Source organism: Podarcis cretensis, assembly GCF_951804945.1.
Source record: "Podarcis cretensis genome assembly, chromosome: 15".
Taxonomy (NCBI): Eukaryota; Metazoa; Chordata; class Lepidosauria; order Squamata; family Lacertidae; genus Podarcis; species Podarcis cretensis.
The window spans coordinates 15858123-15883250 of record NC_137185.1 but is presented as its reverse complement, the minus strand read 5'-3'; the positions used below and the strand labels follow the sequence as shown (position 1 = coordinate 15883250).

General features: G+C 48.7%; 1 protein-coding gene across 3 annotated transcripts in view; it reads right to left on the bottom strand.

The window, feature by feature from the left end:
- Window positions 1–2392: 2392 nt before the first annotated feature.
- Window positions 2393–25128, bottom strand: part of LIMK1 (LIM domain kinase 1) — a 35069-nt gene continuing 12333 nt past the window's right edge. For all 3 annotated transcript variants that reach the window (XM_079954538.1, XM_079954537.1, XM_079954539.1), the window contains 14 exons: window positions 19485–19623; window positions 17866–17975; window positions 16567–16761; window positions 14888–14993; window positions 14140–14315; window positions 11975–12158; window positions 10696–10782; window positions 9713–9844; window positions 9156–9215; window positions 8499–8564; window positions 8232–8379; window positions 6710–6765; window positions 6017–6174; window positions 2393–5138 (listed from right to left, as the gene is read on the bottom strand). In XM_079954538.1, coding sequence (XP_079810664.1) covers window positions 4976–5138; window positions 6017–6174; window positions 6710–6765; window positions 8232–8379; window positions 8499–8564; window positions 9156–9215; window positions 9713–9844; window positions 10696–10782; window positions 11975–12158; window positions 14140–14315; window positions 14888–14993; window positions 16567–16761; window positions 17866–17975; window positions 19485–19623 — 1780 coding nt within the window. In that variant the 3' untranslated portion in view covers window positions 2393–4975. The remainder of the gene's footprint in view (window positions 5139–6016; window positions 6175–6709; window positions 6766–8231; window positions 8380–8498; window positions 8565–9155; window positions 9216–9712; window positions 9845–10695; window positions 10783–11974; window positions 12159–14139; window positions 14316–14887; window positions 14994–16566; window positions 16762–17865; window positions 17976–19484; window positions 19624–25128) is intronic.

Sequence of the window (25128 nt, the reverse complement as noted above, 5' to 3'; positions counted from 1 at the left end):
TTCATGGCATGGCAGGAAAATCCTCCCTCCTAATCCAAGTCCCATGTCTGCAGATTGACCTGCTATTAATGCACAGGAGAGCAGGGGCTGGTTGAAAAGTTGGCAACCCTGGCATAAGCTCAGCTTCAAAATACTCCCTTTTTACTCCTTAGGTTTCTTACTGCCTTCTTGTTATTCCTTTATTGTTTGATATATTTATTATTGTTGTCAATTATGGTTTAATTAATTAATGATAATTAATTATTATTTCCCGCCATCAGCCAGGAAGAGAAAAGTTACATTTCCACATGTTCCTCTGCATGAGATGTTGGCAAAATGCCTGCTTTTTCCAAGTCACTCAGTTTTAGATATTATTATTATTATTATTATTATTATTATTATTATTATTATTATTGCAATTGGAGTGGTGGAGCATTGACAAAGCTCTTTGGAAAACCGATTTGCTTTTGAGATGGCAGACCTTCTGTGGAGAGGTGACCCTCAGCCCCAGATCTACAAACTCACACCTTTGTAGCATAGAATCTCAGAACAAAAGAATCCCTGGCTGTCAACCTCTGTTGAAAAACCTCTGAGGAAAAATAGTCCACCACATTGTCTAGGGTGGGGGGCACCAGGTTGGCAAAGGATGCCTTAACTCCCCCTGCCTCAGCCTCTTATTTTGGGGAGCTGTGACGGAGGTTTGTGTTGGGGTGGAGAGGAATGATTGTTTCTGGTTTTGCTTCTTTATTTTCCAAAACTTGCTATTTTCTTACCAAAAACAGAGAGGGTCTATATCTTTGCACGGTCGTACCAAGAAAAGAGAAGGAAAGCTTTATTTATTTAAAAGCTGTAAAAAACCACAAAAATTATAGGTTTATACATTCAAATCGCTCCAGTCGAAATATTTTTTATCCTGCTAATAAATGTAGCTGATTTCCATGAGTTTGTTGGGGCCTTGTCCTGATTTGGGTCTGAAGCGTAGGTCCGTGTACTGCTTCGATAGCTCAGTTGGTAGAGCATTGGACTCTCAGGGTTGTGGGTTCGAGCCCCATGTTGGGCAGAATATTCCTGCATTGCAGGGGGTTGGACTAGATGACCCTTGTGGGCCTTTCCAAATCTACGATTCTGTGATTCTTTGAATGCAACGTAAGGAGTCAGCATGTGGATTGCATTGCTCTGTGGCAATATTACGACACCAATATACAAATATACAGCGCAATCATGATCGGAATACTGCACGCAGTTCTGGTCGCCTCACCTCAGAAAGGAGATCACAGAATTGGAAAAGAATAGGACAATGAAGAGGATCAAGGGGATGGAGTTGACTCTCCTATGAGGAATGGTTGCAGTGTTTGGGGTTGTTTTTTACTTTAGAGAAATAGATATTTATCTCTCTCCCTCTCTTGTAACACTAAAACCTGGATCTGAATGTTGGATGACTAAGAACACATAAAAGAAAGTACTTCTTCACGCAGTGCCTAAACTGTGGAACTCACTGCTGCAGGAAGCCGTCGTGCCCGCCAACTTGTAAGGCTTTCAAAGCAGATTAGACAAATTCATGGAGGGACAGTGGATACTAGCTGTGCTTCTGAATACCCATGGAGCTTCTAAATACCTGTTTGCTTATGTTCACATAATGAGAGAGATACACTTGCAGGGAAGGCTCAGTTTCTGAATCCCTGCATGACAGCCATTCTTTTTCTCCCCTTTCCCTCCAAAAAGCCCCTAGTTTTGAGCAGTGCCATCACAAGGTTGGCAGCAGCGCATGGACAAGAAAGTATGCCCTTTAGCTGGCTGGACTCCAGAAGGTTTGGAGGAGGGACTGCATAAGCAGAGCAGATGCCACCACCGCCAAGTACTGCTCCGTGCAGCTCCCATTTGGGGGTGGTTAGCCCTGGCCTCCTCCAGAGGGCATTTCATGGAATCCAATAAGTGTTGAGTTGGAAGGGATCCCCAAGGGTCATCTAGTCCAACCCTCTGCAATGCACGAATCACAGCCAAAGAATCCCTGACAGATGACCATCCAACTTCTGCTTAAAAACCTCCAGTGAAGGAGAGGCCCATCAGCTTCCGACTGTTCCACAAACAGCTCTTGTCGTCAGAAAGTTCTTCCTGATTAAGTCAGAATCTCTTTTCTTGCCATTTGAATCCATTGGTTTGGGTCCTCCACTCTGGAGCAGCCAAAAACAAGGGTGCTCCATCGTCTACCTGCTTTGAATGCAGAAGGTTCCAGGTGGAATTTCCAGCAGCATCTCCCTGCAGGACTGGAATGTCCCCTGCATGAAACCCTGGACAGCTGCTGCCAGCCAGTGTAGGTGATACTGTTAGCTGGATGGACCAATGGTCTGAGTCAGTACATGACAACTTCCTCTGTCCCTCTTCCCCTCCAAGGAAACGACAGGAAACTGGAGTGTGGGGTGGAAATATCTTTTTTATTAATTCCACGTGATTTAATTCACATCCCTGTTTTGCAAATCCTCCGCCTCCCCTCTGGAGACGGCATCTAGGTTCACTTCCGGGTCAAAGTGCGTACAGATGCTTCACAGTCTATTTTTAAAAAAAAATCTCACGTGCTCTTTCTTCCCCACCCACCCAATGACTCCCCAAATTAATACTTCCCTGTAGGCGAAACTGAGGCAGAGTGAAAACATGGCAAAACTCCAAAAAGCGCCAAGGGCAGCTGTATATGAAAAAATAATACAAACTCTTCTCTTCAACTATGTTACAGAAAAAATAACCTGAATGTAGTGGGGGGGGAGGGGAGGAGGGGGCCTCAGACGTACCGTGCAGAAGCACCCCTCCCCAAAATGCAGAAGGCGGTGTGGAAGATCCCCCCCACCCAGCGTGGAAAAACTCCTTGAGATGCTGGGCCTAACCCTTCAGCAACCAGGGAGTTTAAAAGCACCTAGAGGGATGGCATGGCATGGAGAAATCAATGCAAGACAAGGGGCCAGGATCCGACCAGCCCCACTAGCTGGCAAAAGTAGGGTGGGGCGGGGCTGGAGGTGGCTGGCCCAAGCCCCTTCACAAACAACAGAATGGGGGTGGAGTGGTCCAGAGAACAAAGATAGCAGCAAGGGGCTCAGGAGCCCCAAATGGGAGATCAGTATTGACTTGGGACACAAGGGGTGCACTCTGCACGGGCCCCGTGGAAATGCAACACTTCCCAGTTTGTTTGAAGGAGACCCCCACGGCAGAGGAGGCCACAACCCGGAGTCACCCGGCTCTGATGCCCCACACTCTCGCAAGCTTGCCTTCCTCCCAGATGTCGCAGGAAGGGACCCAGTCAGGTCAACACAGACAGGATCAGGAATGATCCAAGTGGAGACCAGCGGCAGCGAGCGACTCAGTGACAATGCCAGTTTGCAAATAGTTTTTTCATTAAAACTCACCAGCATCTTAGTCCGAATATCTCATAATATGCTTTTTTTATGCCATTTTTCCTAGTACAGTGGTACCTTGGTTCCCAAATGGCTTAGTTGTTGAACAAATAGGCTCCTGAACGCCGCAAACCCGGACGTAAGTGTTCCGGTTTGCGAATGTTTTTCGGAAGCCAAACATCCGAAGCGGCTTCCGATTGAGTGCAGGAAGCTCCTGCAGCCAGTCGGAAGCTGCGCCTTGGTTTTCGAACAGTTTCGGGAGTCGAATGGACTCCCGGAACGGATTAAGTTCGATAACCAAGGTACCACTGTATGCATCTTTTTGCCGCTTATCGACTCCTAGAATGGTAGAGTTGGGAGGAGTCACAGCTAGATTGCAATTCTATGATTCTTCTCCATCTTCTCCAAGGTGCTCCTAAAAGAAAGGAGAAGAAGCAGGCCAGGAGGCCTTGAGGCCTAGCAGTGGGCCCCTTGCAAGAGTGTGGGCTCTCAAGAGATGCCCGATGATGCCAGTTCTACCTCCTCCGGGCCCAGCTCTGCTCCACTCCTAAGCTGTGGGGGTTCCCCTGGGAAGCATTTCCGGAGGATGCAAGCCTGTGTGCCCAAAGCTCTCCGTGGGAAAAAGAGGAGTGGGCCGATGTCACAAATAACTCCCCGCAGCACGACAGAATCCCCACCAGCAGAACAGCAGCTTGGCATGGAAGGGCGAGGCAGAGCAGAGAAGCGGCTGGAGGGGAGGGGTCAAGCGCATCATGCCACCCCCCACAATGCACACCGAGAGCACTTCTCCAAATACCCACAACTAAGGGGCGACAACAGGTCCTCCACCAGCAGGGTTAGGAGACTGTCTAAGGGCGTACGGACAGACAGACAGACACACACATCTGGGCACAGAGAGATACGGACACCACACGGGCTCTGGGCAGCGCACAGGCCATGCCTTGAATGTTGCGCGTCACAGGTGCGAGACCTGCGTCACCGCGAAAGTGACCCACACACAGAGAACAAATGAAAGGGGGGCGGGCAGAGAACCAGGGGACGGCGAAAACCTGAAGGCACCGCTTTGCAGGAGTGGGAGACTCTGCCCAAGGCAGGGAGCGAAGAGAGCCTGTTTGCGGGGCGCTGGAATGAAGCACCCCAGAGATTCTCCACCCCCAAAAGAAAACCTCACACACGCACACGCACACAACGCTAGCTTGTGGAGCAATAGCCAGCCGGTAACAGGAAGGAACGTGCTCAGTGGGGTGTTCCAAGACTTTTCGCAGCCACAAAGCGTGCCAGGCAGAAGTTGGGGGCAGTGTGGGGCAAGGGGGCGCTCCCCTTTCCCTTGCAGGGTTTTTGTCCAGGTGCCTCTCCATATACCAGGGTATTTACAAGAGCTTCAAGGTGCCCCTTCCGACGACTGTGCATGCCAGGCACAGATCCCACCCAGCCCACCCCCAGGGAAAGAAGCGGGGAGAACCGGCTCCCAGCCACGCAGGACGCCACGGATGGACGTGGCCTCTTTGGACCCAGAGACCGGCTCTGGCGGGCATGGTGGGGGAAAAAGGGGGTGGACGCAGGGAGCTTGCAGGACGGCCCAGCAGGATGGGAGGCGTCTTCCAGCCCCCCGGTGCTCATTCTGAGACCTCGGGGTGCGCGGGGAGCCCGCCCTCAGCCTGCCGCTGCGTCTCCCAGAAGTCCCGCTCCAGCTGCTCCAGCTGGGAGATGAGGGGCAGCTGTATGGCCAGGTGCATCCGGAGGGCTTCCAGCCACTGCTCCAACCGGCTGAAGGAAGGCCTGGAGGAAGAGCAAGGAGGACATGAGGATTCGCTCTTGCAGGTAGACTGCTCCTGTGCATGGAGGCTCAACAATATCGTAAGAAGAGCCTGCTGGCAGGGGTGCTGCAAGGGGTGGGGCCCAGTAGACATAGCCCACCCCCCATTCATCTCATGGACCTGTGGGTTTAGGGGGTGTTGCAAGAGGGGCCAGGAGGTACTGCCCCCCTAAAATTGATTAGGGGTGTTGCAAGGGGTGAGCCCAAGAGACACAGCCCTCCAATAGTTCTCTAAGGGGCCTGATTGTTTCTGGGTCAGTACATACATTTGTTGGTGGGGAGTGAATGGGTCGTGATCTGAGAAAATAAACCAGGCATCCCCAACCTGCGGCCCTCCAGATGTTTTGGCTTACAACTCCCATGATCCCTAGCTAACAGGACCCGTGGTCAGGGATGATGGGAATTGTAGTCCAAAACATCTGGAGTGCCGAAGGTTGGGGATGCCTGAAATAAATGATTTGAAGAAGAATCACAGAATCAAAAAACTTCAGAGTTGGAAGGGGACCAAATTATCATCAGTCCCACCCCTGGCAATGCTGGAGTTTATCTGGAGATAACAAATGGGAGTAACTGAAGGATACTTTAATTGGGGTCTGTTGAGAATAGGAATAGGTGTTGGCGGGTGCAAATGAACCAAATAATGTCTCTGCGGGTGATCTGGACAGGGAAAATGGTTGCCCTGCCTCCTGCGACATTTAACTTCCAAATGTGAACCTACAGCTAGCTATAAATTACCATATGCAAATTAGTTCCTATGGGCCCACCCCTGAACATCCTGACCCCCTTTCCAGCACTAGATCCACCTCCCATACATGGGTTCCCCCCCTTCCTTGTCACTCACCGTTTCTCGTGATCCAGATCGCAGCAGCGGACGGCAATGGGGAAGAAGCTTGGGGGGCAGTTGGGGGGGCAGTAGCGGTCCAAGAAGCCCCTCACATTCAGGCCGAAGTCCAGGGTCCGAGGCAGGTAGTCAGGGTCTGCGCTGACCCTCCCGATGATCTGTGTGCAACGGAGAGGAAGGAGGTGTTAGAAGTGTCTCCCCGCATTGGGGGCTCATCCAGGATTAGAACCCAGAGCCCAGCGTAAGAGGGACCCTAACACTAGAACTCGCAGCCATATTCAGGACAGATAAAAGAAACGCCTTTCTAGTTAAACGGTGGAACTCCCTGCCACAGGAGGCAGTGATGGCCATAAGTTGGATGGCTTTAAAAGAGGGCTAGGCACATTCATGGAGGAGGAGAAGACTAGCAATGGCCACTAGCCAAGATGGCTACGCTCTGCTTCCACTGTCGGAGGCAGCAAGGCTTCCAAATAGTTTCTGAAAGTCCTGAACCTTTCATTATTCAGCTTCCTTGGATGTCCATTAGTTCAAGTGTCAAGGGGAAAAAGCTTTTCTCTATTCCCTCTCTCCATGCCACACATGCTTCAGAGAAAAAGGTGCATGGCTGAAATCCCAAGTGATTAAATCAGCAGGCAAAAAGGGCATGGTTTGGGAAAGTTGGTAGTAGCAGCTGGTGCAGCCAAGCCTACTTGCCTCGCAAAGGATGATGCCGAAGGAAAACACATCCACCTTCTCGTCGTAGCTCCTGCCTGCACAAGGAGAGAGAGGGAGTCCATTACCCAGGCATCAGGCCTACAAGCACTCTCTCAGCGACCCATTTCTCTGCCCACATGGTGCTTGCTGCCTGCAGACAGTGGTCCTCTTCCACGCCAAAGAAAGAGCCATTTCACCAGGGCCACAGAGGCACAACCCTTGTGGGAGACATCTTCCCAAAAGTGCAGCTCAAACCGGATCGTTCAGCCCGGTCACAGAGGTCACCTGGGAGGGCGCCATCAACTGCTCCCCACTTTACAAGGCAAGTGTCAGGGGGCTGTCAGGGGAGCAGGTTTATCAGCAGGTCAGGAGGGAGACTCAAGGTCAAGTCAGCTGCTTCATTCGGGAAATTTGTATACAACAGAGATCACTCCGGCATGGCTGCCCTCTTTTTCTTCCTAGCTTTCCTCTTCCCGACGTCTCCCAAGCAGATGCAAACTCCGCTGGGGAGGAGGGAACCCCCTGCCTTGGGCTTTCCTAGCTTTCCGTTTGGCTATGTGTAACGCTCTGCGTGATCTTGGAATCAAAGGGTGAGGGGAGCTCAAGGCAGAGGGACTGGGCAGCTGCTGTGAAGTTCTCACAGCTTCTGGCCCCTCCCTGAACTCTTATTCCGACCCTGAGCTTGAAGTATAATAATAATAATAATAATAATAATAATAATAATAATAATAATAATAATAATATTGTATTTATACCCCACCCTCCCTGGGCTCAGGGCAGCTAACACCAATAAAATTTCAGTAAAAACATAATAAGAAAAAATAAAATAAAATACAGGTTAAAATGCAGTTTAAAATGTCCTTCTCCTGTCCTTGGATTCCTGCCTCTGGCTCTCTTTGTTCACCCATACTGCCTGTTTCTTCCCCCTCCCGGCTTCCTCCCTCCTCTGATCTGCCTCTTGTGTCTCACCACCACTCCCCTGGGTCAGCGCCTTCTTCCTCTGTGGCTTCTCTAGGGAGTTCCTCGTCTGAAGACCCCGCCCCCCACACTGCTCGTCATCCAGCCAATCCCTGACAGGAGGGGCCATAGCTCAGTGACATGCAGAAGGTTCCATCCCCAGTGACATCACCAGGGAGGATTGGGAAAGACCCCTGAGCCTGAAACCCTGGAGGGCCGCTGCTGCCAGTCAGTGCATGCAACACTCAGCTAGGTGGACCAATAGTTAGACTCAGCGTAAGGCTGCCTCCTGCATGTGGAACCATGGGGATCGGACTATTTGCACCTGCTTGGCATGCAGAAGGGCCCAGGGTCGACCCCCAACAGCATTGGGAATGTCCCCCCTGAAACCAAGGAGAGCTGCTGCCAGTCAGTGTAGACAACACTGACCAAGATGGAGCAATGATCTGACTCAAAGTAAGGCAGTTTCCCTTGTCCCCATGAACCTTCCCTTGCTCTAGATGCTGAACGCCAAGCAAGGAAGCCCTGGCGATGTCCCCACTCGCCCTCCCTCTGCCCCACTCACCGTTGATCATTTCTGGAGCCATCCAGTAGGGATTCCCCACCACCGTGTACCTCTTCCTACGGTCTGGCTTCTTCAGAGTGGCCAGCTGGTTCTTCTCATCGACCATCAGCCTTGCAAGGCCAAAATCGGCCACTACCACACTTTTGTTCTGCCCGGGGAGAGAAATGGCCCTTGTCAGCCACATGGCAGCTTCAACATCCTCAGTCACTGACAGAGGAAGTGCAAGACCCTCCCTGCTGCACTGGACCTGGTACAGCAAGAACTCACCTCCCGCACCAGACAGTTGTGTGTGTTCAGGTCTCTGTGGATGATGTTCATGGAGTGCAGATAAGCCTGGAAGTGGCAGGGGAGGAGAGACAAGTTAGATTTTTGCCATGCTTCTTTTCAGAAGACTTTAAAGACGTTTTCCTTTTCAGCAGATTTTTGTATTTCTCCCAAACTCTATACTGATTCTTCCTAAGAATATGGTTCATAAAACTTTTATAAATTTTCTTCTTCCCACACCAAAGACATGCATGCCAGCCAAATTTTAAGTCATGACCTTCTAAGTGCAGGATGTCTGCATTATCCAATGTAATCCATTCTTTTAACCAACACAAACAGGCTGCCTCATAATACATTTGCAGGTCTGGCAGGGCAAAGCCTCCTCTTTCTTTTATTTCTATCATAATTTAATGTTTAATTCTTGGCTTTCCCCCTGCTAAAGGCACTTGGCACCCAGAGGTACACTGCCTCTGGACAATGAAGCTCTTCTGGACTGACAGCTCCAGGGATGTCTCCAGTTATGTTCTGAATGCCCTGGTCCAAACCAGGAAAATATATCTCCCCAGAGGATCTTGTGATGGCTTTGTTCACTCCCGAACCTCACATAGCACCTTGTCGCACTGCATTGCAGGAAGGTGGCCGATTCCCCTGTATACTCACCATCCCTGCAGCAATGTCTTTCGCAAAGCTGACCCTCTGGCTCCAGGGATACTGACCATCCTGAAAGCAGAGATGTAGGTGGTGAGGGGGCACCCCGCTTTCTGGGCAGAGGAGCAAAGACAGCTGGGCAGTTGGGATAATCATCGTGGGCTTGTAAATGGCAAAGGATATTGCAAGTTGCTTTGGGATGCCTCACGGGGATTGCTCCATAAATGAAATAAATGATATTTTCTATGCACTGCTTTTAATTTAGAAAACCCCAGGGCAGTTCACAAACACTTGGTGGGTTGTGAATGCATCCCCTCCTGCCGTTTGTCAAATTCAGCCGTGATCCCTGCATTGCAGGGGGTTGGACTAGATGACCCTTGGGGTCCCTTCCAACTCTCAAATTCTATGGAATTATATTCTTGCAAAATTTGGTGAGGCTGTAACCTTCTTATCTGAGCTGGTGGCGGGTGGGATGGCGGAGGCCGAAGACGCCAACCCCTGTGTTGTGCAAATGAGGGTCTCCCAAGCCCCCAAGTCACCCAGGTTGTAATCTCTGCCGATGCCCTCACCATGTTCTTGATGATCCCACGGAGCGTCCCTCCCTTGATGTACTCCGTGATGAAGTTCAGCCGCTTGTCTTTGTAGAGAACCCCGATGAACCGCAGCACGTTGGGGTGCTCCAGGCATCGCATCACTTTCACCTGGGGGAGGGAGGGCGGAAGAGCACCACGAGGGGGTCAGCCACCAGGCCAAGATGGAGCAGCAGAGATTATCCAGTAATTTATCTGGGGCCAGAAGCAGTCAGGGTGGGTGGGGAAGAGCAGCCTAGCAGATTTATTCAGACTGTATTAGGGCTGTTGCTGGCTTCTCCCAAGCAATTGGTTGGATTTCTGTGACTTCACAGAAGGGATGCCCTCCAACATTCTGAAAGGGAAGGGCCAGCCATAGAATGCCAACATACAGGCTCCAATTGGTTGGATTTCTGTGACTTCACAGAAGGGATGCCCTCCAACATTCTGAAAGGGAAGGGCCAGCCATGGAATGCCAGCATACAGGCTCCCATTGGTTGGATTTCTGTGACTTCACAGAAGGGATGCCCTCCAACATTCTGAAAGGGAAAGACCAGCCATGGATTGCCAACATACAGGCAATCCGTGAGAGAGATGGAAGATGGAGCTAGCTTGTTTTCTGCTGTTCCAGAGGGGAGGACTTGAACCAATGGAATCAAGTTACAAGGAAGGAGATTCCGACTAAACCTTAAGAAGAAGAACCTTCTGAGTGTAAGAGCCGTTTGACAGATGAAAGGACGTTTTGGAAGGTGGTGGACTTTCCTTCATTGGAGGTTTTTAAACAGAGGTTGGATGGGCATCTGCCAGCGATTCTCTAGCTGTGATTCCTGCATTGCAGGGGCTGGACTAGAATATCTTGGGATCCCTTCCAACTTGACAATGCTATGAGTCTATGACTCTATGGTAGCTATCAAGGAGAAAAACAGAGCAGGGTGTTGCGAGGGGACTCCACAGCTACTGGAATATACTTAGGTTAGACCTACCTCCTTAAGGAATGTTCTTTGGGTCTCCTCATCAAAGCGGATCAGTTCCTTCATGACCATCACTTCTCCCGTTTCCCGGTGCGTCACCTGCCAAAGGATGCATTTATTTCTTTAAACGTTTTGTGGTCCACTCTCAGTGCCGGATTTACGTATAAGCTAAACAAGCTATAGGACCCCACTCTCTTGGGGGCCCCAAAAAATTTAAAGGGGGGAAAACTGGATGTACATTTCCAAAATATAAGATAAAAAAACCAATAAAACCTACATACAGCAACAGTGTTTTGTGTTGTGTAGGCTCCTATTTGATACGTGCAAATGGCTTTACATGCCTATTAGGTCCATAAATTACCATATCGCATATATTCAACACAAAAAAACCAGCGGCAATTTGTTGTTGACAAAGGACAGCTGGACATATAAAGGGCCCCATTACCTTCAGTAGCTTAGGGCCTCATCAAATCTAAATCCAGCCCTGCCCAGAAAGGAAGCTCAAACCTTTAAAACATCAGTAACAGTATTAGCACATCTCATGCGGGGGTTCAGTTCCAAGGGTTCCACAAATGCACGGAAATCGTGCATACCCAAACCTTTGGAGCCACCCCACAGCTAGCAGGGAAGGGGGAGGAGACTCCTCCGTTCAGCTGGAGCACTGAATGGGCATTGCCCAACTGCAGCAAGGCAGACAACTTAAAAGCTCATTTTGTGCCAGGTAGCTTCCATGCAGAAACAGCACGAAAAGAGCTTTTAAGCTCTCTGCCTTGCTTGGGGGGTGGGGGGCAAGGTGGGCTCAGCATGTGGGATCTGGAAGGCTGGGGAAGCCCAAACGAGATCTCACAGGAGCTCAGATGGCCCCACGAGATCTTGTGCGAGCATCCCAGAGTGATGTCACAGCATGTTCATCATCAGTAATAAATAATAATAATAATAATAATAATAATAATAATAATAATAATAAAATTTTATTTATACCCTGCCCTTCCCGGTTCAGAAAACCGGGCTCAGGGCAGCTAACAACAAATTTAAAACACTTAATTGATGCAACAAAAACAGCATAAAATACAGTATAAAATGTGAATAACCATAAATTCAGAATTCAAAATCAGTTTAGGGGGGAAATCCATCCAATAAACATTAGATGATCACCAGGGCTAGCTGGCTAAATTAGTCCTATTTGGGCCAGCGAGGAGACCAGGGGAGAATCAATGAGTTGTCCGGGGTTGGTGTGATCGAGCCATGGGCAAGGCCCAGCTGGGGAAGGGTAGAGCGGGCACACTGGTACCTTGATTGCCTGCCCAAAGCAGCCCTTGCCCAAGACCTCGCCGTGGATGAGATCCGAGGGGCGGAAGATGCGGTGAAGCCGCGAGACGACTCGGAGGGACTCGGAGCGCCCGATGTCCTTCCGCTGTGAGGCAGGGGAGCCCAGGGAACTGGAGCAGGGAGATTTGTCGATGCTGCAGCTTCTCCTAAGAGGATCAAGGTAAGAAAGAGAGACGGGGCATCAGCAGAGGCACATCAGAGGAATGATAGTGGTCACACCTGCCCTCTTGAAAGGGGAAATGTGGGACCAGTTTACCTGCAAGATCACCCCAACCGCTTTGGCCCTATACCTTCAGAGCATGTTTGAAGCATGTTTTTTTCTCAAAGATTTCTGGGCAACACAGCTGGTTAAGGGTTTATGGGAATTGTAGTTCATGCACTGGTTACCCAAGACTAGATTACCGTATTTTTTGCTCCATAAGAAACACTTTTTTCCTCCTAAAAAGTAAGGGGAAATGTGTGTGCGTCTTATGGAGCGAATGGATTGGGCGGCACAGGGATCCCCCGGCTGCCGCTGCAGTCACGAGCTGAGGGATGCCTCCGCAGCTGGAGCCATGGCTCCTGTCCATCACTCGCTGTAAAGCAAGCAGAGCAAGAGCTGCTGGACACGCTCTGCGCAGTTCTCGCTTTTTTTGCTTTAAAGCAAGAGCCACAGAGAGCGTGTCAGCGGCTCTTGCTCTGCTGGCTTTACAGCGAGGCGAGAGGAGGGATGGGCAAGCATAGTGAGAGCTGTGCAAAGCGGGACAGAAGCCATGTAAGCAGCTCTCACTTTGCTTTCTTTAAAGCAAGAAAAGCGAGAGCTGCTTACACGGTCCGCACAGAATATTTTTTTTCTTGTTTTTCTCCTCTGAAAACTAGGTGCGTCTTATGGTAAGGTGCATCGTATGGCGTGAAAAATACAGTACCGTGATGTGCTCTATGTGGGGCTTCCTGGCACCTGATCCGGAAGCTAAAGATAGTGCAGAATGCTGCAGCACAATTGCTGACAGGAACGAGGCCTTGCCAACATGTAACACCTGTGCTCAGAGACCCACACTGGTTGCTGATTTGCTACTGGGCCAATTTCATGGTGTTACTATTAGTATAAAAAAGGTAAAGGTACCCCTGACCATTAGGTCCAGTCGTGAATGACTATGGGGTTGTGCGCTCATCTCACTCTATAGGCCGAGGGAGCTGGCGTTTGTCCGCAGACAGCTTCCGGGTCATGTGGCCAGGTAACTAAGCCACAACTGCTAGGTTGGCAGGAGCAGGGACCGAGCAACAGGAGCTCACCCTGTCACAGGGATGCGAACTGCCGACCTTTTGATCAGCAAGTCCTAGGCTCTGTGGTTTAACCCACAGCGCCATCCGCGTCCCATTACTATTAGTATACAAAGCTCCTAACACTTTAGGAACAGCTTACCTGCGAGGTTGCCTTATGCCCACTCAACAGCCTCGCTCAGCGGAAGTGGCCCTGTTACAGGTGCCACATCATAACCATTCTGTATTTGTAAGCACTTGATCTTTTAGTTTGGCAGTGCCTACAACTCTGGAACTCCCTGCCTAATGAAGTCAGGCAGCTGCCTCGGCTGCACTCTTTTCAGAGCCTGCTAATTTTTATTATAATTTATTTTGCTTAGGCAAGCTGACCGGGATGTTTAGAAAGTTGGTGTGAGTTTCAATCTGTTCTTAGTCTATTGCTATTTTAACTTTTTGAACGTCCTATCTTGTTATTAATTCTTCTTGTTGATAAAAACAACATAAAAATAAGAAACTGAAGAAAGAGGGGGAAGGGAGCCGAAATAAGAGATATATGAAAGATTGGTGGTGTTTCAATTTTTTGATTTTTCGTATATCTTGTAAAAGCTTATAAGTAAAATTACGTTTAAAAATACTATTATTGTTGATAATTTGATTGTTTTATATTCTTTGTAAACTGTTTTGAGCATTTTTTTTTACAACCAAGCAGTGTACACATTTTGCAGAAAAGAGCAGGTACAACCCTGCCTCCTGCATTCCCCAACCTGGTGCCCCCCAGGTTTGCTGAACTCCCACCATCCCTGACCCATCATTGCTCCAGTGGTGGGGTACAGGCATACCTGCCCCCCCCCCCGATTTAGGACTGGCTGCTTAGCCTCATTGCCTTACATGACGGAGCGCTGGCGGATGGCGGACGGTTCTGGGCAGGGGGTGCGGCTGGGGGAGCGGAGGGGGCTTCGCAGCTCCGAGAGGGGGCTGCCGCCACTGCTCTCCAGCATGTCGTGCGGGTCGTGCTCGATGGTGAGCTGCAGCAGGCGGCTGGTCTCCTGGATCAGCAGGTCGATCTGCAGAGGGGAGACAGTAAGGCAGGCCATGTTGGCGTGAATAAGCGACTTCTTTGCCCGGTGCAGAGTTAAACTGTGGAACTCCCTGCCACTGGGGGCAGTGATGGCCACTAACCTAGATGGTTTTAAAAGAGGATTAGGAAGTCCATGGAAGAGGAGAGGGCTACTGAGGGCTGATAGCTCTGCCTCCACAATCAGAGGCAGCAATGCTTCTCCATACCAGTTACTGGAAATGGCAGGAGGGAAGAGGGCTCTGGTGTTCAAATCCTGCTTTTGGGTTTCCCCTTAGTGCAGCTGGCTAGCCACTGCAAAGACAGGATGCTGGACTAGACGGGCTCCTTTGGGCCTGAATCCACCAGCCAGGTTCTTCTCATGGAACCTCCAGGTCCAGAGGCAGTCTATCTAGATTCCTAGGGATAACTGGCCCCGGTGAGATCAGGATGCTGGACTAGCTGGGCCAATGGCCTGTTCTGATGTTCTTATGGGGAGCCCAGATGTTTCTCAGCAAGGCATGGGATCCAGCAGTTACTTTCTCAAAAGCACGGAGGAGAAAGAACCCCCCAGAACATCACCTCGTCTAGGGGGACATGCCGGATCGGCGTGCCGTTGATTTCCAGGATGCGGTCGCCGACGTGGATGGAGTTCTTCATGTCAGGACTTATGCAGTCTGGGTTCAATCTGTTTCCAGGGTGTTGGAGAGGGAGGCAAGAAAAGGGTTATTCCAGGCTGGCATATGGGGGCACCCCCTCAAACCCAAGTCCCAGAGGAGCAAACCAGGCTCCAGAATTCCTAGCGGAGGAAAAAGCAGGATCACACTGTCACAATGCATCAATCTCTTATTTACAATTGACCAGGCTGGAGCCAGGGTGGACTTTGATAATATGGTAACCTGAGAGAGGACGAAATTTGCTCCTCTCTAAATATTTCATATTTTCACAATAATTCCTTTTGGTGCAGTTGTTTTTTTAATGGATCTTCTCAGCAAGGTAAAGGTAAAGGTAAAGGGATCCCTGACCATTAGGGCCAGTCATGGCTGACTCTGGGATTGTGGTGCTCATCTCGCTTTATTGGCCGAGGGAGCCAGCATACAGCTTCCGGGTCATGAGGCCAGCATGACTAAGCCGCTTCTGGCGAACCAGAGCAGTGCACGGAAACGCTGTTTACCTTCCTGCTGGAGCGGTACCTATTTATCTACTTGCACTTCGACATGCTTTCGAACTGCTAGGTTGGCGGGAGCTGGGACTGAGCAACGGGAGCTCACCCCGTCACGGAGATTCAAACCGCTGACCTTCTGATTGGCAAGTCCTAGGCTCTGTGGTTTAACCCACAGCGCCACCCACTGATCTTCTCAGTAGATACCCATATAAATAAAGGTGATATTATTGTTGTTGTTATTTTGTGCCCTCTTGGCTCAGCACCCTGTACAGGGGAACCACTTGCACTGCTGGAGCCTCGAGCTCCAATTTCACTTGACATTCAATGAATATTTCAAATATTAAGTGCAGTGTAGTGCTTAGAATGTCAGACTAGGATCTGGGGGGCCAGTGCTTGAATCTCCTCTTAGCAATGAAGCTCACTAAGTGACCTTGGACCAGGCACTGTCAGCCTAATCCACCTCACAAGTTTCTTGTGAGGATAAAATGGGGAGCAGGAGAACCAAGGGTGCCACCTAGAGTTCCTTGAAGGAAATGGTGGGATATGCATGTAATAACACACAAGAATAAAGAATGTTAACCAAAAACACCTGATAATATTTGATGGCATTTGAAAGATGACAAATCATGGTATCCAAAATTTCATAACAGCACATTATTCAGAATTCCATAGTGTCTGGAGAGGGCCACACAAATGCATTAGACAAGACAACATGGAATGGTAATCTGGTATTTGACCTGCAATGGTAATTTAGGATTTGACATGCAATGGTAATTTGGAGTTTGAGAGCCGACAGCATATGAGATTTCGCATCTGAAGCCTACTGCAATCGCAACAAATCAGCAGGCACTGTGAAGCCTAAGAACATGCAAATTTCAAAATCTTGCCTGTAAAATTTCACAGGAAAACACAATAAATTTAAAACTGTGTTTGAAATGGGAAGCTTTGGTGGATTTCAAGTTGCGTTGGCTATTATTCACTGGAACGATCAGAATAAGAAGGCTGTGGAGGCTGAGTGTGGGCAGTTCCTTGAGGTGAACCACATCACCTGAACAAGGGCAAGACAAGAGCCTGACGCCTGGTGGGCTGTACTTACTCTCTGACGCGGACAGTGTGTGGGTGCTCTGAGCCTCCATGTGGAGCCTCGATGGAGACGGAGAAGCCCCTCTTGCCATCAGAACAGGCCGGGATGGAGACGAGGGTGACCGTGTGCGGGATCCGGGTGCCGGGGGATTCTGGGAGCAGCTGGTCCATCACTGGCGTCACCACCATCTGGTAATAACAGTGTCCGCTGTGGGAGGAGGAGGAGGAGAAGGGTCAGGTGCTAGGAAAGTCGTTCTCAAACGGTGAGCGAGCTCCGAAAGTCCCAAGAGAAATGGAGTGAACTGCGTAACTTGAGGTTCCTGAGATGTTCCAACAGGTCTCCTCTGAATGAGGGTTCTAGATCTGGGTGAGGGAAACCAGGCCTCTTTGCCTGGCACCCTCCTTGAGTGTGTCTTCCTGGCTGGAAATGTGCCTTTGAACTCTTATCATCATCATCATCATCATCATCATCATCATCTGTTTATTTGTATGCCACTTTTCCACAAAATTGTGCCCAAAGTGGCTCACAACATCTCATGTGATCACTTAAGTACAACGGTTTTTAAAAAAAGCGTATCAGAAAAGCGTATTAGAAATAATAATATCAATCAATTAATAATAATAATAATAATAACCCATACGCATTTTATTTGAAGACGTAATTTAATTCCACACTGTCCCCGGCTGCCCTCGATGTTCAAGAAGCTGTCTATGTGACAGGGTTGCTGTGTTCTGGTAAAATATCCCAGTACCAATAGTTTTGGAAATAGCACAAAACTGCAGCCTAGAGAAAACAAGCTGCACTGATGTTACTGACTTGGATCAGTAAATTAGCTAAAGTGGAGAAACCGGTGTTGTTTTGCATTGCAATTTACAAGTTACATAATGACCCTTGTTTCCCAGAACAGCTACCAACCTAGTTGGCTTTAAAAGAGGACTAGACAAATTCATAGAGGAGAGGGCTACCAATGGCTACTAGCCACCTCCACAGCTGGAGGCAGCAAAGCAGCAGGAGGGAAACCACAGGAGAGGAGAGGGCTCTTGTGTTCGAATCCAGCTTTCAGGCTTTGCTTTGAGGAATCTGGTTGGCCACTACAAGAGCAGGAAGATAGATTAGATTGGCCATTGGCTTGATCCCCCAGGCTCTTCTGATGCTCTTCTGATATGGGACAAGGCTCCACAGCGGAGCCTGAAATCTCTGGTGGCAGCTTGCAGTAATGAAAGCTGTCCCTTTGGTTCTCTCTGCCTGTTTCCTGCCCAAGCACTGCCCCCCGCCCCCCCGCAAGTGAGCCCAGCTGTTCTCCCCTCTCACCAGTAGAGCTTGGACCGTTCCACCAGCGCATAAGTGTCTCCATCGCCGATGAACGCCCGGCAGTTCAGGCAGCTGAAACATTCGGGGTGATATTTTTGCTCTCCAGCAACCTAGGAGGGAAACAGACACGTGTACAGTGGTACCTCGGGTTAAGTACTTAATTCGTTCCGGAGGTCTGTTCTTAACATGAAACTGTTCTTAACCTGAAGCATCACTTTAGCTAATGGGGCCTCCTGCTGCTGCTACTGCTGCGCCGCCGGAGCACGATTTCTGTTCTCATCCTGAAGCAAAGTTCTTAATCTGAGGTACTATTTCTGGGTTAGCAGAGTCTGTAACCTGAAGCGTATGTAACCTGAGGTACCACTGCATTTACATATTTACATCTCTTCCGGTTCTCTAGTTCTATAAATTCTGAAACAAACCAACAGGAACCAAGAGGGAGCCTGGATTCAAACTGCACCTGCAAAGGCACACATATCAGGAAGGGCTCACTGTCAGTGACATGTTGGAATCCAGGAGCCCTGCAAGTCTGATCCTATAGGGGGCATGTGACCCCCTCCCAGAACACGACATAGACCTAATTCCCAGAACTATGACACCAGGTGACGTGCAGGTGGCTGTGGTTTGAGTTAAGAGGTGACTTGGAGGAAATAGGAACCATTCAGTTCCTTTTCAGCTTCTGTCTTCTTCTGCTAGGGGAACTATGTTCAGCCTGGGAAATGCAGAACAAAGAAGTCTAAAGAGGGGCTTGCAGTGGGTTATTTCAGAGCCTCTTTTGAGCATTTTTGGAGAGAAGGTGAGGGGCCGGGAGATTGGAGATGGGCCAAAGGAGTGGGATGGGATTGCCCTTGCTTTTCAAAAACAGAAAAGGAAAACAGCTCTGGGAAATTCAGGCCAGCCTAATAATAATAATAATAATAATAATAATAATAATAATAATAATAATTTATTTGTACCCCGCCTATCTGGCTGGGTTTCCCCAGCCACTCTGGGTGGCTTCCAACAAAGATTAGAAATACATTAAAATATAACACATTAAAAACTTCCCTAAACAGGGCTGCCTTCAGATGTCTTCTAAATGTCAGGTAGTTGTTTATCTCTTTGACATCTGATGGGAGTGCGTTCCACAGGGCAGGTGCCACTACCGAAAAGGCCCTCTGTCTGGTTCCCTGTAGCTTTGCTTCTCGCAGTGAGGGAACCGCCAGAAGGCCCTCGGCGCTGGATCTCAGCATCCGGGCAGAATGATGGGGGTGGAGACACTCCTTCAGGTATACTGGGCTGAAGCCATTTAGGGCTTTAAAGGTCAACACCAACACTTTGAATTGTGCTCGGAAACGTACTGGGAGCCAATGTAAGAGCCAATGGCTATACTGGGCAAAATTCTAGGACAGGAGGTTAAGGAGTCTGTTTGGGAGCATCTAGAAAATAATGCATTGATATTAGAGGCTAGTATGGATTTCTCAAGAGGAAGCCATGCCAGACGAAGCTTGTCTCCTTTCTTGACGCAACGGCTGGTTTGGTAGATCATGAGGATGCCAAAGACACAGAATGTCTTCATTTCAGCAAAGCATTTGGGCTAGAGGAGATCCCTCTGCTCTCTTCTGGACCCCCTTTCTTACCATAACGAGCCCTTTGGTGATCTGCTCTGAGCAGCCGTGGCAGAGCTCCCCAAAGTGCGCCCAATAGTCCTTCTTGCAGTAGAGGCGTCCATCCTTCTCGTAGTACTGGTGGGAAAGGGACGCCCCACATTCGCAGCACCTGCAAGGACAGCAAGAGAGAGAGAGAAAGACGTCAGGCCCCGGGACCCATATTTATTAACTCATCCCATGACGGCTTCCAGAAAGTTAAAATAACAATAGACCAAAAAACAGACTGAGACTTGCATCAACTTTCTAAACATCTGGATGGGCTTGCCCAAACAATAATGTTTTTAGCAGGCGCTGAAGAGGGTACACTGAAGGCGCCTCCCTGGTTTCAAGAGGCAGGGAGTTCCAAAGTTTAAGTGCTGCCACACTAAGATACAGATTTCTTATAAATGCAAAACGGGTATTATATAACCGCCAACACTTTTTCGATGAAAATAGGGACGTCCTATTTAACAACAACAACCACCAAATAATAATAATAATAATAATAATAATAATAATAATAATAATAATAATTTTATTATCTATACCCCACCCATCTGACTGGGTTGCCCCAGCCATTCTAGGCAGTTTCCAACATATATAAAAACATAATAAAATATTAAAAGTTAAGAAATTTCCCCATACAGGGCTGCCTTCAGATGTCTTCTAAAGGTTGCATACAGTCGTACCTTGGAAGTCAAACAGAATCCATTTGAAAACCAAATTGCAGCTTCTGGCTGCAGGAAGCTCCTGTAGCCAATCAGAAGCCTCGGAAGCCCCATCAGACGTTTGGGTTCCAAAAATAGTTCGCAAACCGGAACACTCATTTCCGGGTTTGCAACATTCAGGAGCCAAAATGTTCAGGAACTAAGCTGTTCAAAAACCAAGGTATGACTGTAGTTACTTACCTTCTTGGATACCCTCCAACATTTTCCTGATGAAAATAGGGACATCCTAAGGAAAAGCAGGACATTCCAGAATCACATCAGAAACCGGTACAGCTTCTGTACATCCAGGACTGTCCCTGGAAAATAAGGACACTGGGAGCGTCTGGTATTATGTGGCACTTGTAACAATGCCAGTTCTGCAAATCAAAGCAGCCAAATGGATATAGATGCGGTAAGGCGATCTCACAGGTAAACTGGTCCCAGGTTGTTAAGAGCTTTATATACTAATAGTAGCACTTTGAACTTGGCCCAATAGCAAATTGGCAAGCAGTGCAGTTCTTGGAGCACAGGTGTTATATGCTGCCAAGGCGTTACTCCTGTCAGCAATCGTGCTGCAGCATTCTGCACTAACTGCAGCTTCAGCCTCAAGCATCTTAACAGATGGCCATTGCCCTCAACAGAACAATGTGTGCACAACAGCCCTTCCAAAAGTTTGGGAAAAGATTAAAATGGTCCCTTTGGGTCAGATCCACTTAATATTGAGTTACTGTAATGCCCTTCCAGCATGGCATAGTGGTTAGGTTGTTGGACTAGGACCTGGGAGGCCAGGGTTCAAATCCAGACAGCCATGAATGACCTTGAGCCAGCCATACACTCTCTAACCAACCTCTCAGGGCTGCTTTAAGGATACAATTGGAGATGGGAGGAGAACCATGTATTATGACCTGGAGTTCCTTGTTGGAAAGGTAGGATATCAGGACAAGAGATAAAATAAACCCCCTCCCTCCCTAAGCTTGACTCGTGGATTTCAGGCTGGGCATTTGACTGATTGAGGAAACAATTGCTTCAGCCGGTCAGATAATGGTCAAGACTTTTTTTCAAAGCATTAAATTGACTAGGACAAAGGGGAATCCTCTCATTGTCAGCTGGCGTGATCCTTGGGCTCATTACAACATCCAGAGGATTGGGCCCCTCATAGTTCGGCAATATGACCAGCCAGATGCCTGAATGAGAGATCCAAAAGCAGGGCCTGGGTGCAATAGCAATGCTATGCCAACTTGCAATTTCCAGCAATGGGCATTCAGAGACAACAGAGGTCAAACACAGAGGTCAAACACAGCCGTCATAGAAGGTATTACCCTCCTTGGCAGATATCAAAAACACTTTCTTCCATATCACTTGATTGTTGAGGAGGTTGAAATATACTTGGTACATATCATTTATAGTGGTGCTGTAAATTGGTGCAAGTTTTTTGTGGGTTTTTTTGAAATTTTGGCAGATGGATATTCCTAAAGAAACCATGGTTTATTGTCCAAAATTAAATAATTGGTCTCATATATGATCTTGGCAGCTCAAACAGTAACTGCAACTCAATGGAAAATGGCCCCAAATCTTACACTGGAGGTTTGGTACCTCTCACACTGGAATAACGGAGAAAATAATGCATAATTTGAGATTTCCACATGGATTAAAACCTCCAGACACTTTTTATATGATTAGGCATTGCACTATGACGTCTACAGCAGAAACACTATTTTCATGACAATCCTTGTCCCCAGCCTGGCAAATCAGAAGCTAGACTTAATAATCAGAAAACGCTAATATTTTTTTACTTGGACTTTGTTATTTTAGCCCATGTGCAAATGTACTTATTCTACGTGCCTATTTTATAGTTTTGTTTGTCATCTTTGAATTCTCATCTGTTGTCACCGTTCTCTCCGTTTTATATGCATTATAACAGAAACAAAATGTCTTCACCAAAAAACATGGCCAGCATGGAATTATCCTTCATGAATTTGTCTAATTCTCTTATCCAGCCATCACCATCTCCTGCAGGAGTTCCGTAGCTTAACTATGCAGTGTGTGAAGAAATACCTCCTACTACAATCTCCAAACACTCAGCTTCATTTTAAAATGACTTCCTGAGGTTTGTGGGAGGGCTAACAGTTAAAGGCAAAGCAGCAGCAATAGAAAGAAAAGAAAAGAAAAGAAAAGAAAAGAAAGCAGTTTTTATGGGAAGCTGTGGTAAGGAGACAGAGGTGGCTCGGCTCCTCAAAAACTCTGAACACTGATGAATATTTGGTGACGTCTGACAATCTGGTTGTGACTGCCAACCACATTCAAAATATATCCACCGTGAAATTGTCTCTTTGGCACAGAGGTTGGTGAATCCTTGGCAATCCTGAAAGGCTGGTGGGCCTGTGGAAGACAGACGGGCTAGGTGCAGTTTGTTTGCGGCAACAAAGAGACGTCAAAGGCTGGCAAAACCAAGGCCAGGGATCTGAACGTGTCACCTGTTGTTTCCGTCTCTGAAACTGAACGTTTAGGGAAGCAACTACTTTCTACCCTAATGAACTTCCGTCGAGGTCATTTCCTGGCTTGCAAAAGAGCTGTGACACTTTTCTGGGTGAGTTCCCCAACAATGAGGAGGCAAAACTCACCCGAAATCACATGTTGAAATACTGTAAGAACTTTCCTTACACCAGAAGGTCAGACGTGATGGTGGCTGGAACCCATTGAGACAAGATAGGGTAGAAGGCAGGCAACCCAACAGCAGGGGGTGCCAGAGCTGATTGCAGGCAGAGCAAACTGTCTGCCTTCAAGGACCAGCTATTACTGGGAACAGCTGGGTTTTTCTGATGGTGAGAAGGATGAGCTTCTCTGTGGCAATGATTCTGTCTTGCATGCGGAAGATCCCAGGTGCAATCCCTGGCATCTACAAGGCAGGGCTGGGAACATTCCCAGTGTCAAGGACTGGTTGGAGGCAGAGGAGTGGTGGGAGGCACCGGCTAGGGAACCCCCCAAGGGAACTCCCAGGGAAGAAGGCTCAGAGCCAGGGGATTGGTGGTGGGGTGACCATGAATGGTTGCAAGGAGAAGAGGAAGCAGACTGGGAGGAGAAGGTGTCAGAAGCTGAAGAGGCAACAGGGTTTAGTGAGCAAGAAGAGACTGTGGCAGATGGGTTCAGAGGCAGATGTAGAAGCGGAGGCTGGAGAGGAGGAGGGCCAGGAGGAAGATGAGGCAGGCTGGTGAGGAAGCCAGGGAGTCTCCCCCTCCTGCTGCGACCAGCTCCCCTCCCCGTGGGTCTCCTAGAACATACGGAGACATGAAAAGAGCAGAGCAGAGATTGTTTGTGCATAGACACAGTCTCAGTCTCTGATTACTTGGAGGGGGGGAACCCTGGAGATGAGTGGACTTAGGCAGCTGTGGGGAAGGTGGGGACCTTCAGTCCTCGCAACTGCCTCATTGGGGCAAGAACTACTGGGAGGAGTTGATGGGATTACAAGGCCTGTGATATTTTGCTTGCTGTGAATAGAGAGTTAACTTCATTGACACTGGGTGTTTTACTGCTGACCTATGCTTGACTGTGGCTCAGTCTGGAACCATGGAGAGCTGCTGTCCCATCAGTGCAGACAACACTGAGATGGATGGGCCAATGTTCTGACTAGATGACCCTTGGGATCCCTTCAGACTCTACTATTCTATGATTTGTATGTTCCTTTGGGGTGCTCAGTTCTAGACTTCTGGGAGACTGAGGTGTGTGTGTGCGCGCCCGGGCTTTCTCCACCCCATCATCTCAGCCAGCGTCCTTTTTCAGACTGTGGTCAGCTAGAAATCTCAAAGATCCCCCAAGCAGGCAGCACGACAGCAGAGATCCAGGGTGGGCAAAAGCAAATGCTTCTTCACATGCAGCATGAAATCATAGAGTTATAAGGGATCCCCAAGGGCCTTCTAGTCCAACCCCCTCCAATGCAGGAATTCACCGGTGGAACTGCCTGCCACAAGAGGTGGGGGCAGTCCTTGAAGAGACTCCAAACGGGGATCCTACAGATTAATGGGAGAGAAGGAGATTGGGGTGTCTGTGTGTCTGGTTGGTGGCTAAACAAAACTTCCAGAGTCAGGGGCCGTCTAGATGCCAGGGATGAGGATAAAAAATGGGTGGTTCCAATCCGTCCTTATGTATATTTTGCATGGGAGGAACCAGGCAGGGCTGAGCTAACGGCTGGTGGGGATTTCTCCTGAGGAAAGGAGGAAGTGATGGGACAGATTCACTTCCTGTTTGGGTCTGACAGGTTGCAAAGCCACTGTATGTGTTCTCACGCCATTGTGGCACGGGATCAGCAACAAGCTACAGAAACGCCCCCTTACTGGCACCTCCACAAGGGCAGCCTTAGACCCAGATCCCACTTCAGGACAGATGAAGGGTGTGCCAACTTCCCGAACCTTCCCAGTCTAACCATCCTGGGTCCTACCTTATTCCAACACAGACAGAGCTCTCAGTGCACTTTCATTTTTCTACCAGGATCCCTTTTTAAACAGCAGCTAATTGCATCATTATTAATTATATTCCTATCCTGACCTTTTTCTCGGGTCCTGCTTGCAAGTTTCTCCAAAGAGGCATCCGGGAGAATGGGATGCTGGACTAGATGGGCCACTAGCATATCCTAGCAGGCTCTTGTATTCTCAAACAGCCTCTGCTTCTGGCAAGTCCTCCAGTTATCCCAAGGGCATTTCCCACTGCGTCTCCTTCTAGCTGCTCTCTGATTCATTCTCGGTTTGGAGATGCCAATCTGAAAAGGGAGAAGCTGGGCTCGGGTGTCTCCTGAAAAGTGGCCACCTGCAAAGGCTGGTTTTGCCTCTGTCTGCAACGCTCCTTTTGTCCTTGAGCACTCTGTTTACATTTGGGTGTCAAATGTCCCTCCCAGCTTGTCCTCCCCCCTGCTTCTGGCGGATCAGGGCAGCCAAGCA